The sequence below is a fragment of the Hetaerina americana genome, unplaced genomic scaffold (assembly GCF_022747635.1).
Source record: "Hetaerina americana unplaced genomic scaffold, ioHetAmer1.1.p SCAF_16, whole genome shotgun sequence".
NCBI lineage: Eukaryota > Metazoa > Arthropoda > Insecta > Odonata > Calopterygidae > Hetaerina > Hetaerina americana.
Window position 1 is genome coordinate 3,518,310 of NW_027286719.1, and position 16,076 is coordinate 3,534,385.

General features: G+C 36.8%; 1 protein-coding gene across 3 annotated transcripts in view; it reads left to right on the forward strand.

Annotated features, from left to right (window-relative positions):
• LOC139686984 (histone acetyltransferase KAT6A-like) overlaps positions 1-8,455 on the forward strand; it is a 161,454-nt gene extending 152,999 nt beyond the window's left edge. For all 3 annotated transcript variants that reach the window (XM_071584035.1, XM_071584036.1, XM_071584037.1), the window contains one exon: positions 4,531-8,455. In XM_071584035.1, coding sequence (XP_071440136.1) covers positions 4,531-7,500 — 2,970 coding nt within the window. In that variant the 3' untranslated portion in view covers positions 7,501-8,455. The remainder of the gene's footprint in view (positions 1-4,530) is intronic.
• Positions 8,456-16,076: the final 7,621 nt, after the last annotated feature.

The window sequence follows — 16,076 nt, forward strand, 5'->3', positions numbered from 1 at the left end:
TAGGGATTGAGGTATTTTCACGTTTTACGTGAAATAATCATATTTAACTTAGTGCATTTTATACTAATTGCATAAAAAGTTCATTACTAAGTTCATGACTAATACACTGCCTCAAGAATTAACATAAGACTGTATTTACATTCTTCCATTTTCTTCTTGCATCTAGATTTCTAATCATCTCATCTGTTATCCATGGTTTCCTAACCCTTTGCCCATTAAAGGTTCCTATAGTTTATTTTGCGGCTTTCAATAGCCTTTTTTTTATACATTACCATTTTTCTTCATGGGTACTAGTAGTGGCATCATGATAAATTCTAAATTAATGGTTCTTAGTAAGTATTCTTTTTGGATCATATTATCTATAGGGAGTTCCAATATGACAAGAATTTGCCAACCATTAAAACTTATTCATTAATTTGTCAAAGTATTTAGCATAAATTTGTTCTTTTTCTGAGCTCAATTGCCTAAAAATATACAATTTTTTTGTTACCATATGGCAGAGTAGAGCACTATGTTACTGCTTATAGAGGCCCTGGGTTTGATTCTGTGATCCCCAGAGGGCACTCATACTAGGGAAAGCAAGCTAGACTCAAGCTGTTTAAGTTTTTTGGGTACCAGATATTCCTGGAATACCACTGATGGTTGTCCTTTCCCATTTATTTAATTGAACCTTTTGGTTAATACTATGGTTTTACAACCACACTTATAAAAATAGTACCTATTAAGAAGGATATTTGTTTGGTGAAAAGCAGGTCATCCTCAGTCAAAACAGTCCATTTTTTCCATTAAATGTATGTATATATTTCATAATGACACTTCTTTCCTCTGTTATTCAAACAATGCCATGATTCATAATGAAGTCGTGGCCCTTATCAAGGCAACTCTGATTAACCCATTTAATGAAGAAGTTTCTTCTTTTATTTACTAATAAGTTTTTCTTTTAAAAGAGGCAAATATTTTGCCATATGTTTCATATGTATCTCACAAATTATCATTTTCCAGGCATTGTAGTTTTTCATTAATGCATCGTTCTCGGGAAAAAAATGTTTCATTTTATGAGAATTTTCTTTTGCCATCTCAAATAAGGTATTCCATGAGTGAATCCGAATCATGTTTTAAAATACGTTCTAAAAGATGTGGTATTCCTGGTGACTACCAACCTACTTGGTTACAAAGATTTTATCTTTCATTCTAATGTAATTCACAAAGAAATGCTATAGACTCAAATGAATGTCTTTTGATGGTCCTGTTGGACAATATTTTTGATCTCTTGTTATACCAGTAGCTTCATAATCCCTTCATCATATTTATAGAAGACATGAAAATACAATGAATATTTAACCTAGATAAATTTTGTAAGCTAATTAATGTTTCTCAGTGTGACTAATGTTTAGTATTTTGAGGTAGAGGAGATGCATATTTCCCTAGCATTTCTTTATAGTTTTCATTTGAGGTATGGTTCTTCCCTGAGTGCACAGGAAAGTCAAGTAAATCTATTGCAGTGATTATTTAAAATAGTTTGTAATAGGGACCTGTGAATCATTAATTCTCCATTAAATTGCATAGATAAATCAAGTCAGCAGACTTGATTTGAATAGAATTGAGCTTACGTAGTGAGGCATCTAAGTGAATGTTCATTTTTTAGGAAAAGTTATTGTGAGCAACACTTATTTTTTACTCTTTATAACATCCTCATTTGCCTCATATGTCCGTACAGAAAAGCTAGAGTATATTCCAGAAATTGAGAAATTGAAAATTAAGCAGTAAAAATTTATAGTATAAAAAATTAATTTAGCGAATATCAAGAATTTTGAGAAATGAATTTACAAATGCTAGTTGTTTTAGCAATGTATATTAAATCATGACTTATTTCTAATTATATTTCTTAAATATTTTGGAAATCTTTTGAAACCTTTGTGTTAATATTAACTATCCTTTTTAAGTGCATATCAATGAATGGAAAAACAAAATAGTCAAGGCCATTCTTGACAAAGAAAATACAAGTTTATGGATTTTTCATTTTTTCGCAGTCGTTGGTATGTTCGTTTTACGTTAACTATGAATCATTGATATTTCGAGCCCAAATCAGAGTTTCTGCATTATTTGTTGTCTCAGGCATAACTGTACGGAATTTACACCACTTATTGGAATGAAGGAAGTAACTTTGTTTAGCAAAACTCGGTTATCATCTTCATTTCATGTTATTCACGCTGTTATTCTTAAAGGCCAAAATGGATTTTTATACATACAGTAAACTCTCCAATATCTTTACTAATTGATGTATGATTAAGCATAGATAACCAAAATAAGAGGAAAATATGATCGTGATATAAACAGATGTATACAGAAACTCTCCTTTTTCTCTGTGTGATTAATTAGCAATTATGTGTGATTAGTTTTTTAGCAATGGAAAGTGCTTTTTCTTCTTTTTTCAGCCATTTTAAATTAAATACTATTGACTACGTTTTATTTTGTGAAATTAAAGTCTTTTAAGAAACCCAAGGTATTTTAAACTTATATTTTTTTCAAAGTATATGAATGTTTCAAAACATACAATTATCTTTATGATTCTAATATTATTCAAATATTGATATGCTGAGAAGAGAGAGTAGCTTGGATAATCTGCTAAATTAATGATTAAAAAAATATATAGTCCATAACTATTGTGAGTTAATTTAACATTGCGCCCATGTTTCATAATGCCATGCTGTAAAAACTATCAAGTAAATCAATTATATAAATTTGTAACTGAAAGAGGGAATGCACTGAATATTGATTCCGATAAATCACTACTTATGATGAAGAAGTAGGAAACATGATGTGATTTATATACTAGGATATCTGTTATGATTACTTGAGTGCTGAAAGTCAGAAGTGAACCGTTAAATGAGGTATGTACAAGCTTGGTCATGAATTGATGGCACGTTACTAGCAACCATTTTAAAGTTATACAACTGTATCAAATAAGAGTTAGGCTTGTATTCTGATGTACCAATTAGCTGTTAGCTTGTCATCTTCAGCAGCACTGCCAAGTTGTCATAACGGAAATGTTTTCTGCCTCTGAATCATTTCTAGAAAAACATCTCAATTTTTTGTCCTGACAGATGTTGATACATTTTAGGCAGCAGTGAGCCAATATACAAAGAATTGTAAATGTAATTTCCAAGAAAAGCAGCTTTACACCAGCAGTCCTGGTAGAAAGTCGTTGATTGTGCCTAGCATGCATTTATCTCTTCTAGCAAAAGCCAAATCATCAGCCATAAGGAATCTTCTTCTAACAAAAGTAAAAGTCTGTTGGCTGTAGAGTACTGGAAAGATAATCATCTGTGATATATCTTATCGTTTCTTCCATTATTTATGAATTCATCATTCATGTTTTTCATTCATATTTATGGATGTGATCGCGTGCAGCATTGAGGAGCTAGATTTGAAAAATATTGTCATGGTAAACCTAATAGCATGTCCAAAATATTAGACCAGCTAGGCTGGGAATCACTCACAGAGCGAAGGTTAAATTACAGATTGAGGCTCTTGCATTAATTGGAAGGAGGTCTCTTTAGCGGTGATGTTGAAAATGTATTGTTGTCCCCATTGTACTACAGTAGGAGAGATCACGCTAGTAAAATTAGAGAGATTAAGTGTAGAACTGATAGATTTCAGATGTCATTTTTTCCATGAAAGATTGGGGATAGTTATAAAATTGTTTGGCTGCAGTAGGGTCATGTTCGGGTAAAATTATTCTTAATTTCATTAAAATGAATTTCCACAAGGTTGAGCCAAGAACAATTGAAAATTATTCTTGTCTATATTCACCCTCTGCCACACACCCTGGCGGGGGCTTGCAGGGTATTTATAAATAAAATAAGATTACCTCCCAAGCTATTGTGTATTCCCTGTGAACTGTCCTCTCATATGTGTATATGGAATACACTTTCCTCATGCTTGAATTGATGAATCATTTTCAGAATCTAAGGTGCATGCTTATTTTAAGATTTGTGATATTTTAATGTAATGCTTACAGAAATATGTGAAGTGCAAAGCATTCAAATCAAAAGAAATCCTGACGAATGCAGTATCTTAAATTGTTAGGTTTTGCATATGCACTTGCTATAAGTACTACAGTGTGAACAATTTGAATATTTCTCAATTATCTAGTTCTTTTTATTTTTATCTAATGGGAAAATGTCATCCTTCTGTCACATTTATATATCAACGTGTTACATTTTTAATGTGAGTCTGAGGTCTGAATTGATAATAAATGTTTTAATCAAAATTAGTTATCAATTAGCTTCGAAAATATTTCAACATTCTCTTATGATCCTTAAGTTAACATAGAATGCTCACTGTTTAGCTTTATATGATAAATTAATAACCTGTGTAAAAGATCCATAGGTTTTAAATCTCATTCTACTCGTTTTCACTTCTGCCCAAAAATCAGTATTTGTTTATGATTTTGTGATCAGTTTTATACTAATATAATATTATTGTTATTACTAATTTGATCACAAATTTTGGAAATATTAATTGCAGTTAAATCAAGGGAGACTCCAAAAGTGCAATCATAGTGATTTTGATAGAAGGAATCAGACTACACCCGTGCCTGCACCTCAGCCGCATACAGAGGTAAGACAACAGATGCAGTTAATCCCTGGGTTTGAGGAAAGAACTCATCAGTTACAAAGTCGAGTAATGCAGCAAGTGTCTCCTGTGGAAGTGAGGCAAATCTCAGGAAATATTGTGGGCAGAGTAGAGAACCACCAACAGCAGCATTGTATGAACCACAATTCTCTTGCTCACATTAAGGACAGGCAATGTAAAGGACACGTGTGTGTTGATGAACCCAGTGGGCATTCTTCTGTTTTGGAATCACGACAGCAAACTGGTAACCAGCACTTTGAAGACGGGTCCCTTAGACAATCCCGTCCAAGGCCTTTATCACAGCATATGCAGTCTCTGCATAATTCCTCTCAGCGTCACAGCCACTCATTACACACTCAGCAGCAACCACAACAACAGCATCAACAACAACAGCAGCAGCAGCAACAACAGCAACAGCAGCAACAGCAGCAACAGCAACAACAGCAGCAACAGCAGCAACAACAACAACAACAACAGCAGCAGCATCATCAGCAGAAAGCATCACAGCAGCAACAGCAGACACCACCACAGCAGCAGCAACCACTTCAACAGCCACACCAAAAACAAACACAGCAGCCACAGCAGCAGGCACCACAGCAGCCATCTCAGCAACAAGGGCAGCAACAGCCTCCACAGCAACAAGGGCAGCAACAGCCATCTCAACAGCAACAACCGCAGCAGCAAACTCAACAACAACCTCCGCAGCAGCAATCACAAGCCATTCAACAGCAAGTGCATCACCATCATCACCATCACCATCGTACCCAACAGCATCAATTTGAAACAAGGCAGCAGCATCAAGGTCACCATCATCCAACTTACATGGTTTCCGAAGAATCCCTTAAGGTGTCCTCACACCAAGAAGAGAGGCAATTGGAGCGACGAAGCCAAGCTGATGAACATACGACCCCCGTTCATCTGTCAACAATGGAGGAACGATGCAAGTCTCGTTTGGAAGAAAAGCAGAGAAGAGGAGTAATGGAAATGGATGTTGGAAGTGGGGATTCAGTTTCTAGACTGGAGGGAGTTGTTGAAGGGGGTGGGCGTTCAGCAACCCCTACTGGTTCGTTAAAGCGAAGCAGTACTTCAACACCACCTCAACAGCAACCTGACATTCCAAGTCTAGGTGTATACACTCCCGATTCTACAACCAATTCGGTCCATTCTATTCATAGTGGGTCTGGCTATGGCCAATGTGATCTAGATGTGAGCCAGCTGGGGCTTGAATCACCCCCTGCGTCCATTTCGTCAAATGAAGTTGGGGGGCCAAGTTCAGTGGAGCCCACGCCTCCACCTGTTCCCCAACCACCCGTTCAGCAACAGGCACATCAAACAACCTCTGTCACTATGAATTATCAAGAGCGGTCTCAGGCTCCTCCTAGACCCCAGTCGGGGCCCCCTCATCCTCCGGTTTCATCGATGCAATCCCTCCATGCTCAAGTAGTTGTGACACCATCTACACCTCAGCACTCAATGCAGCAACCCACTCCCCCTACTCCACAGCCCACATCAATGCAGCAGCCAAATCCCTCTGTTGCCCAGCAAGCCCGTGCACCTATCACAGTGTCTGTTTCTCAGCAAGGCATGGGTGTTTCATCCTTGGTTTCAACACAGCCTTCCAAACCACAACAGGGACCCATGACCTTAGCACAACACCCAATGCCAATTCCAACTCCTCCGACAACTCATATACAGCAGCATGCTCAGCAGTCCCAGCACCATGCCAATATCCAGTCTCAACAGCATCACCAACAGCACCATCAGCAGCAGCAGCAACAACAGCAGCTTCATGTATTGCAGCAGCACCAAGTGGTGAGCACCCATCAGGGCACTGGGTACCACCTCTCTGCTGCCGGGCAACTCACTCCAACGCCCATGCAACACCACCACCATCGTGGAAATGTTGTCATTGGGCAAGGGAATTACATGGATGTTTCCCAGATGGCTGCCGCTGTATCATCTCCCACCTTCTCTCAGGCTCCTGTTACTGGTGCTTACGTGAGCATGCCAATGACCACTGTAATTCAGCACCGGGTAGCCCCCCCTCAACATGTTGGCCAGTCCGGCACGAGTCAGCATTCTGGATCCCATCACTCCGGGTCCAGTTGTGCTGTTTCCAGCGCTACGAATTTCTACATAAGGGCAGCGGCAGCTGCGGCAGCATCTGCGGTACCGTCTCCACACCTCCCCCCTGGACCATCTCCTGGAAACCACAACCAAGCACCGGAACGAAATACAGCCACTGGTGGAGCATCATCATCTTGCAGCCTTGCAAAGTTGCAGCAGTTGACAAATGGCCTCGAAATGATCCCCCCCTCCCCCTGCAGCACGATGACTCCACCACCGGCACCCACCAACCTCACGCCACCTCCACCCCATGCCACGATGACGCCTCCCCCACAAATGGTCCAAAGAAATTTGACCACACCTCCAATGCCCAATTTGCAAACTCAAGTCACCCTTGCCGCTGGCTATCACAAGTATTATCAAGCCAGTCCTGCAGCAGTGGCTGCTGCTGCAGCCGCTGCACGCTCTCGGCAAATACAGCAGCAGCATGGCAGTCCAAATGTTACTATAAACCCTAACTTAATGGCCGCACAATACCCAGCACTTAATGGGTACAGAGTAGCTCAGCAATCCCCCGCAGCTGTAGCTCTAAATGCAGGATATATAACAAACACTGGGTTTATCAACCAAGCTCAAATACCAGTGCAGATGAGTGTTATGAATATGCATCCGGCACAGGCACAGTATCAGGACCCAAGCATTCAACGTGGCGCAGCGCAAAACACAATGTACACTACCTATGGTTACATAAATAGTGGTCTCATGCAACCGCTGAACAGCACCATGCGACGGTAGTTGTGTGTGAGTGTACACTACTTACCTACATTAAAGATATTCTTCATGGATACATTTTTGCAGGTTTATATGATTATTCCAGGGCCATTGTTGTGGCTTAGTGTAAATGTGGTTTCTTAGTTAATTGTGAGTACCATACAGGGAACTGGTTTGGAATTGAAACATGAAGAGTCAGTATTTGTGTATGCTTGTGAGTTCCTTTGTTGCTGTTTACAGAATTTTGGTAAGTTTGTGAACTGTGCATACTAATCTGTAAATAATGAAATATGCCCATGTGAATTCGAAACTGTTTCAAGATCATTTGATCAAATCTTGAAAGTTTGAACAATGTCTGGGGCTTTTTATGCCATTTTGGGCCTAAATGAAGCCTTGCAAGAAAGAGTGTTGTGAAATCTACAAATGTATCGGTTTTCCAGTGAAAAAGGTCATGAGATAAAAGAGCCCAAGCTGATCTTATGATCATTAAAGAAATCCACATTTTAGGGGAAACATCACAATTCGTTTTGTACAAAATAATTTTATTTTGAGTATTTTAAGAGTTGGATGACGATAAAGAGTTTTAATATCCTCCTTTAGTCCTCCCCTAGAATTCTTGGGCTTTCCATTCCTTTGCCATGTGCTTGCTCCTTTAAGTTGGTATTATCCGTCTGCTGAAAGACAGTGTTACAGTGTAATGTGTCAATGTTCTCAAGAATGTCTGGCCGATTTTTATGTTTGCACCCTTGTCTCCTTTTTGTATCTTAAGAAACTTATAGCAATTATTGAAATGCCCAACAAAATCAGTACCGAATAATGGATTTAAGGTGATCATGTTAGAAGACATGAAGAGCCTTTATTTATTATAGCTATAATATTCTAAGTATTTCGTTACAAATATTTTGAAAATTGAAAGTTTTCTTAACTTTTTGTCATGGAAATGTAAATGATTTGTCAATAAAATTTGTAATCATCAGTATCTCTGTGGACATTTAAAAGCATTGCTATCATGCTTGATAATGAGGTGACTTCAATTCTAGTACATAACTGCAGTAATTTGCTCAAAGGTTATGAAATAGGTTGCATTCGGTGGAAGTTTTTCAAGGATAAAAATGAGTATTTGTTCAATGTCACTTGAACCAAAGCAATTGTCGTGGTCATCATTGCTGTAGATGGTAAATTCCTCATGTTCTTTGTGTACATGAAGGTGTTAGTCAGTAGAAGGTAATGGCGGAGTGCACAGCCTGTGATCTGATGTACACAATGAAAACTGAGCCCTTTCAGTAGCCGACATAACATCTCGTTGCAAGGCATAACTACAGACTGTTCTTCCAAAAAGTTGTCAGAAATCTTTGTTCCCCAATAACATGGTAGTTGACATTACGATGTTTGCCTAACTGTAAGTATAGGATTTTCTTTGGTTTCAATATTGTTTTACCAGAAACTCATAATTTTAATCAAAGCCAAAATGGTAATATGTTACTTCTGAATTTGACTAAGTATTCGTGGTCCCTTATAAAATGTACAATTTTCAAATCAAACGATGGAAAAACACAGTGAGTGAACAGGCTCCCTATGCTTACTTTTCGGACACTATTGTGAAATGCTCCTGGTTTTAATGAGTAGAAGGATGCAAAGTAAGGTTTCTTCACTAAATGTAATCGTGAATTGACTATTTAATGATTCTCAAAAGAAAAATTTAAATTAATCTTCCACCATTTGTTCCTTTAAAACACTTCTTTTTGACTGGTTGTGGCAATTTGAGATTTGGTGATGAGGTTTTCACAGTGCAAATGGCTTTTATCATAAAATGTTACGTGACTGCAGCTGACAAACCCACTTCAACATGTTTCTCCTAAACCGAGATTTTAATTTAATGCTTGATGATGACATAAGGCATTTTGTCAGTAAGGTACTAATACACTTAAATATTGCTAATATTTAAGATGCAGAAATGCTTCTGCTAGTCAAATAGAGTAGAGTAATAACTGCTGAAGGGAAATAGCTGCTAAAGTACCAAGAGTTCCTAAAAGTTTCAGGCATGGGCTTAAGTGGAAAATTTCACAATTAAAGATCAGATGATACTGCTTGGATGCTGATATCATTTTATCTATTGGGACAAGTGATTCGGGTGCCTTCCCTTATGGTTATCTTCCCTTACTTTGAACTCCTAAATATAAACTAAGGATTTCAAGAGGGACGAAAGTATAGGTCATTATCCATTTTTACAATTATTGTGTTGGTGAAAGTAATGCATAATTTTTTTTCATTGTTGGATTTATAGTAGTACAAATTAATCATTATATATTTGATTAATATACAGTAGATCAGTTTTTACTGTATAAAGCCAGTTTTCAATTTATTAATCTCCTTTCATTTAAGGTCTTCTGTTGTCTTCCCCATTTCAGATTTACTTTGCCATCATTCTTAAAATAAAAGGAAAACAGGCCACTGGGAAGTTGTGAGAGAGTGATGATGCCAGAGTAGGGAATGGTAGAAGCCAGTGTTTCTTGAATTCAATGTAATTTATGTAATGGGCTAATGTCACCCATCCTGTTTTTATCTAGAACCTTAAACTTCCCTCTGCTCTCCCTCGAGTCCTGCCAAGGTCGAGCACTTGGGGAGAGCTGATTATTTAAGTAATACCGTAAGCAGCTGCTGACAAGTCTAGCACTTATCCTCCTCCTGCAACTTCTCGTTTGACCAAGCAGTCACCCGATTAAGTTCTCTCGTGGGATGAAATTTTGTTTGGTAAGATTAGTGTGTTATTTGTCCAATTTGAAAGCTATTGTTCATCTCACTAGTATCCATGAATCTCTAATTTCAACAAGACAGCAGCCAACTACTCGTTCAAAAGCGAGCTACAGTTTGAATGGTAAAGAGTGACAGTATTTACTTTCTGCTGTCTCTCATTTTGTTTGAGAACCCTTGGTCAGCCTCAAAAGCTACAACCATGGATATAGCAAATACAATATGTACTGCAATCACGTGTCATTTTCTGAGCTCTTGTGCAACAGTAATCGCTCAGCACTGGGAAAAGCAATAATAATCATTTGTAATCAAGAATTCATAACCTGCACTGTGCATGTATTTATGAAATTATGCAAATAGCTAATTTGCACCACTTTAATTTTCAATTCAGTATTTTAAAATGTCTCGAGTAAGGCCCTGTTAATATTTTTAAAACCTTAATTTTAGATGTGATTTCATTCACTAGTACTTTGAACAATTTGCTTCAAAATTGATTGGAACAAAACTTGGGTCTACCTTCCTATTGTAATTGTAGAATTTGTTACAACTAAATGAAAGAAATCTTATTTTTCACTTTTATCCTAATCACAACCTTTAAAATATTTGAGTAATCCGGTTTGTTTTCATTCAGCTATAGATTTAAAAAAAGTAGACAGATTTCTTATTTATAAATTAGTTAAAAAATCATTTTATTTCATATCTTTTGGGAAACAATGCTTTCATTCTGTAATTTTCGAGTAAGCCAATATATTGAGGCCACGTTTGGTGCAGGGAAAAAAATGTTAAATGTCTTTTGCTAGCTGTGTAAGGAATTATTCGTCTTCTCCTATCGGAAGAGAAATGTAGGTTTGAATATGTCCATGGCTTGAGCTGCATTGGAAAAAGCAAATGACCACTTATACGAGGGAGGAAAAAACATGAAAGAAAGCTTGACCAGAGTGCCAAGTGGAGGAATGGAGGCTTTGTAAAGCATCTGATGTCAGAAACAAGGCCTCATCGAGGAATCTGGAAATAATATCCCAGCAAATGTGCGAGTTTGATTGGGGTTTGGAATCTGTCTCGTCTAGGGTAATGATTTTTCGCTGTGTAATTTCCCATTTGTGCGCACGCCACTAACATCAAGTCACTGATGTAGCATTTGCCTCTGACTCGAGGAGAAATTCCATTCTTGCAAAGCCATTACATTTTTACAAGGAAGACTTGGGTATCTAAACATTGTAGTGGTGATAGGTAAATTGCAAAATCAAACCATACATTTTTGGTGGCCCCGCCATGTCATCCATCAAACGCACTTGGAACCCCATCATGTTCATATGAGAAGGATATGTGATGTATATTTATGGTTTCATCTTCGAGCAGGAATATTCCCAAGGCATAGAGACCTGTCAGCATTAAGAATGTGGCGACCTCTTTTTAGTGATACTAGTTGAAAGTTTTGTCTAATATGACAAAAAAATGAATCCTCTCTTTAGGTTTAATTTAAACAAAGTGGTTAAATGCTCTCAATAATTTTTATTGGGAGCCGACAGACTTAACAAGTCATGAATTTTCATTATGATTCCTTCTTTGTGGTGATCTTTTTGATATATTACTTTTTGTGAAAATGGTAATTCAAGTAAACCACTTAAAATTGGATCTGAATACTTTTTTGGTGAAGTTTTCTGTTTTTGCAAGGTTCCTAAAAATGTTGATGCGTTACTAAAACCTCCCTGTGACCAGCACTGTGGACTTCCCATTAAAGACCTGTTTGCTCTTCAAGACGGTGCTATTCCTGCTTTACCTTGGGATGATACATGTCCCTGGTTTATACTACCGTTAATAATTATCCTCCATACTACCCCACATGATCTTACCCACCTCCATCCCCAGTATCATGAAATCCACTCATAAATGGTGAGCATTGGCATTTGCACAGAATGTGGTATACCATTGGGGTAGTTAGAAATTTGGAAAGCATAAAAACATAAGTATTCAAACTGCCTTGGCATGGGCGTAGCTTAGTTATGTTCTTCATATTCATTGTTGTTTAGCCTTATCTTAGCATGTTGGGCCGTTTAATGTGAGAATTTTATCCAAGCACTGAAAATTCTGATGCATGCTTATGGAATGAAGAAATAAAACAGTCCAAAACACGCAGTAATGCCCAAAATGCATTAACAACGATCTCTATTCTATAGCAAGACTTTTTTCAATGGGTATTTGCATGCCATATTTGATTCAGCAAATACCCTGGACATATCACGTTAATGGAATATTTGAAAGTGTGATATGTAACTTTATTCACATGTTATGGAATTCATGCAAATCTTCGAGTACAGTATAACCTCGTTATTCTGATCCCACTCAATGCAAAATTTGCATTGAGTTGGGTCAACATTTCTAAAGCAATTGAGTTAACATTTCTAATGTGAAACTAAGTCCCCAGCCAAAAAAATTGACTTTTTTTTGTTCCTAGTTCAGAAAAGTTGGAAGTATATGTGCAGTGAAATGAAAAGCCACAACCCAAGACTCCAACACCACAGGATCTCGTTGCTCTTAAATGTTTCATTTATTTTGCCATCTTTGCCTTAAAAAAGTGGCAATGAGCATGTGCAAATGTGTCTGAGTTAAAAAGGCATCACTTGTTTAGTTTTATGTTTCTGGAAAGAGGTAACTTCTTTGGCCCATAAAGAATACATTCCTTTTGCAAAATGATTCCTCAGTTTGAAATGCCATTGGTCCAAAACCCATGTCAAACAAATGTATTATCAGCAAAAGGAAGCCTTGCTTCTCTAAATTTATAATGAAGTTTTGTTAATGAATTTGGTTTGTGATGGAGTTTATCATCCAATAATGTGAAGCTCTCTCAAAGATAGTGAAGGTGAGCTTACTGCGTGCCCACGTCATCCATACTGCTTGCCATATTGGTGCAAGAATTTTATTCTGCATTTGCAATCTTTTTTGCTTTACCAGTGGATTGAGTTAATGAAAAAAGAGTCAAGTTTACTGTGTCCTTGATCCTGGGCTCTCAGATGGTGAAGTCAGCATTTGTAGGCTCCTGAGGTTGATGTGGAGAGAGAGAGAGACCTAGAGAACATGAATAAACAATGAAAAGTGTTGATGATATCAAATACTGGATGAAAAATGTTGATGATACCACTCTTGTATCAAAGTGGTTTTGAAACTACAACCAAAGTGCCTTCAAGAATGTTGGTTAGAGTAAGAGTTAAGTTTTTACTTTGGTTTCCCGAGTAATCTCCTCTGTGGGTGCAGAGTGAAAGGAAGAGGCACGCTGCATTCACATTTGTCCCTAGCTAGACTCCTTTCCTCTTGTTTCGGAGAGTGAATGATGAAATACATGTACCCTCAACAGAAGAACCAAAGGACATATTTGCTTTGAATATTCCATAAAACATAATAAAAACTGTCACAATTGGAAGAGCTCGTACTCATAGTGTTCAGGTTTTTAGGGAGTTTCCTTGGCTGAAGTCATCATGCTCTAAACTAAATCTGCAAAAAAATCGTAAAATTGCAAGAAAACCAAACCCAAGTAGTAATCGAGCTGATTAACAATTTTGGTGAAATGAGCATAGATGTCAGCTTGTGACTCAAGTATGTAGTGGGCTAATTAATATTGTGGTTAGGAATAAATATACTTTTTTATGAACTGGTGATTGAGTTTCAGTATTTTCAATGAACATCTTATCCTTTTGCACAATTGCTGAAGTAGTCACACTGCTACAGCCATGTGAAACGTAAAATAACCATTTATTTAAAATAAACTTTAATTATAAAAAGAAGATGCAATGATATTGATTTAAGCAAAATTAAGATTTGCATATTTAATTGGGGAGTACTTACCATATTTCCCAGTTCATGAGACCTTTTTTGCTCCAAAATGTGCTCTAAAATCAGCCTCCATCTAATGGGCTGGGGGTTTATAGTATAGCTTTGATATATTGATTCTCCTGAAAAATACTTAATATTTAAGTATAATTTCCCGCAAAAGGCTTAGAAAATGGTTGCCTTGATGACAAATTTTTATAATATCGCTGTTTTGAGTCTGTAGTAAGCAGCATAGTTTTAATATTTCTTTGCAAGTGCTCCCAAAAAAATTCCAAAATAAATCTAAAATGTATACAGTGTATGATAGTATATTTTGATTCATCTGCATCATATGATTCTGCCACTAAACTTGATACACGTTGGGCTAATGGGGATTTAACCCTTCTGCTAATACATGCATACATAAAATGTACCTCTCCTGATAAACTTAGTGTCTACAGGCATTCAACCTGAAGTATTATGAGAGTGGCATTAATATATGGAAAATGTTTTCAAAAAATGAAAATAATAACAGAAACTAAGCGTCGCATAAAAAGTTAAAATGATAATAATCTCATGGGGTCTAAAGAGGGAAGATTGTCATACAGCATCGCATTCAAACTTGAATTCATGAACTAGGCCACAGAACATGGAAATAAGTCAACTTAAAAGCATTTAGGCCTAGTGATGTTGAATTTCTGGGATTCTACCACAAGTAAACCTTGGCATATGTTTAGCTCCGTTTTTTTATTAAATAGCAATTCAATTTTTTTCATATTAAGTTTTAACATCAAAATATTTTGATCTTATTGTCTGATCTAAGTATTGTTCATAAATTCTAACCTGTAAGGGGTATCTTATGGGCCTGGGGAATATGGTAAAATGAAATATGAAACCCCTGAGGTGGTGCTGACACAACAGAAACTAGCCGATTTCTCCATTTTAATGGAAGTGATAATAGCAGAAGGAAAAGAAACTATTGCAATATTCTGATTGATTGAGGAAATACTGGTGGTAAAAGAGGCTGTTTCAATATCTGCTCTGGAAATATTAGCCGTACTCATTTTGGGGGTTAGATTTGAGACGGAAGTCCAAATCTTTCATTTAAATTTATTTCTTATGGCAACATTGTGCACTCTCTCAATCTAATCCATGCAAAGCAACGACAACTCTTCAGTTGTCATTATTTTTGTTCTGCTTGAAATTTAGAATTGTGCCATTAATCTAATTCATCCTGTATATTTCTCTAAAAGGCAAACAAAAACTTTTTTTTTTGCCTGTTAGTCCGAGCCATCTATGGTAAATTTTTTTTCTAAGTTTTGACGGAATTTGACTTAAAATTATATTTGAATTGATTATAAAAATAATGTCACGTCTCAGGCAATGTTTCTGGCTTCTGAAACCCTGCATAGGAAACGGTACTCCTAAAATTATCACAATTCAAAAAAAATGAAGATAAGAGAGAACTGTTTTCACACTGTGTTATCCCTTGATTGTGAGCGCATTGCTGCTCATGCTTGAGAAATTGGTAGCAATTTGTAGCAAACAAAATATGAGATCTGTTAAAAAAGCAACTGATCCTGAATTCACGGTGTGCAGTAATTAGCATCCCTTAACTACACTGTAAAATTCAAGGTCAGATACTTTTTTGACAAGCCTAACACACATATATGCATTGATGCAAAACTGACTTCATTTGGCATGATCAAATTTTAAGAAATCCAATTTAAGAACTTTCATTGCATTATATGCTCCATGTTACCTAGGAATTAGGTCTGCAAAATTGATGGCCCGCTATGGAAGTCTCTCATTTCAAAAATCTCAAGTGATTGTTTGTTATAGGAAACTCCAACAGCAACGATATAACTCTTTGAAGTCTTTTTTTGTTTTATTTTCCACAACCCAAACAAATGGATGCTTTTTTTGTTGACCGCCCTCTTTTATATACCAAGTCGGATGATGTCTAATCATTCTAATTAACATTGGTTTTGTATTTCTCATTCAATATTTACCACAGCTGTTTTCTGTGGTAAATATTCAGCTGT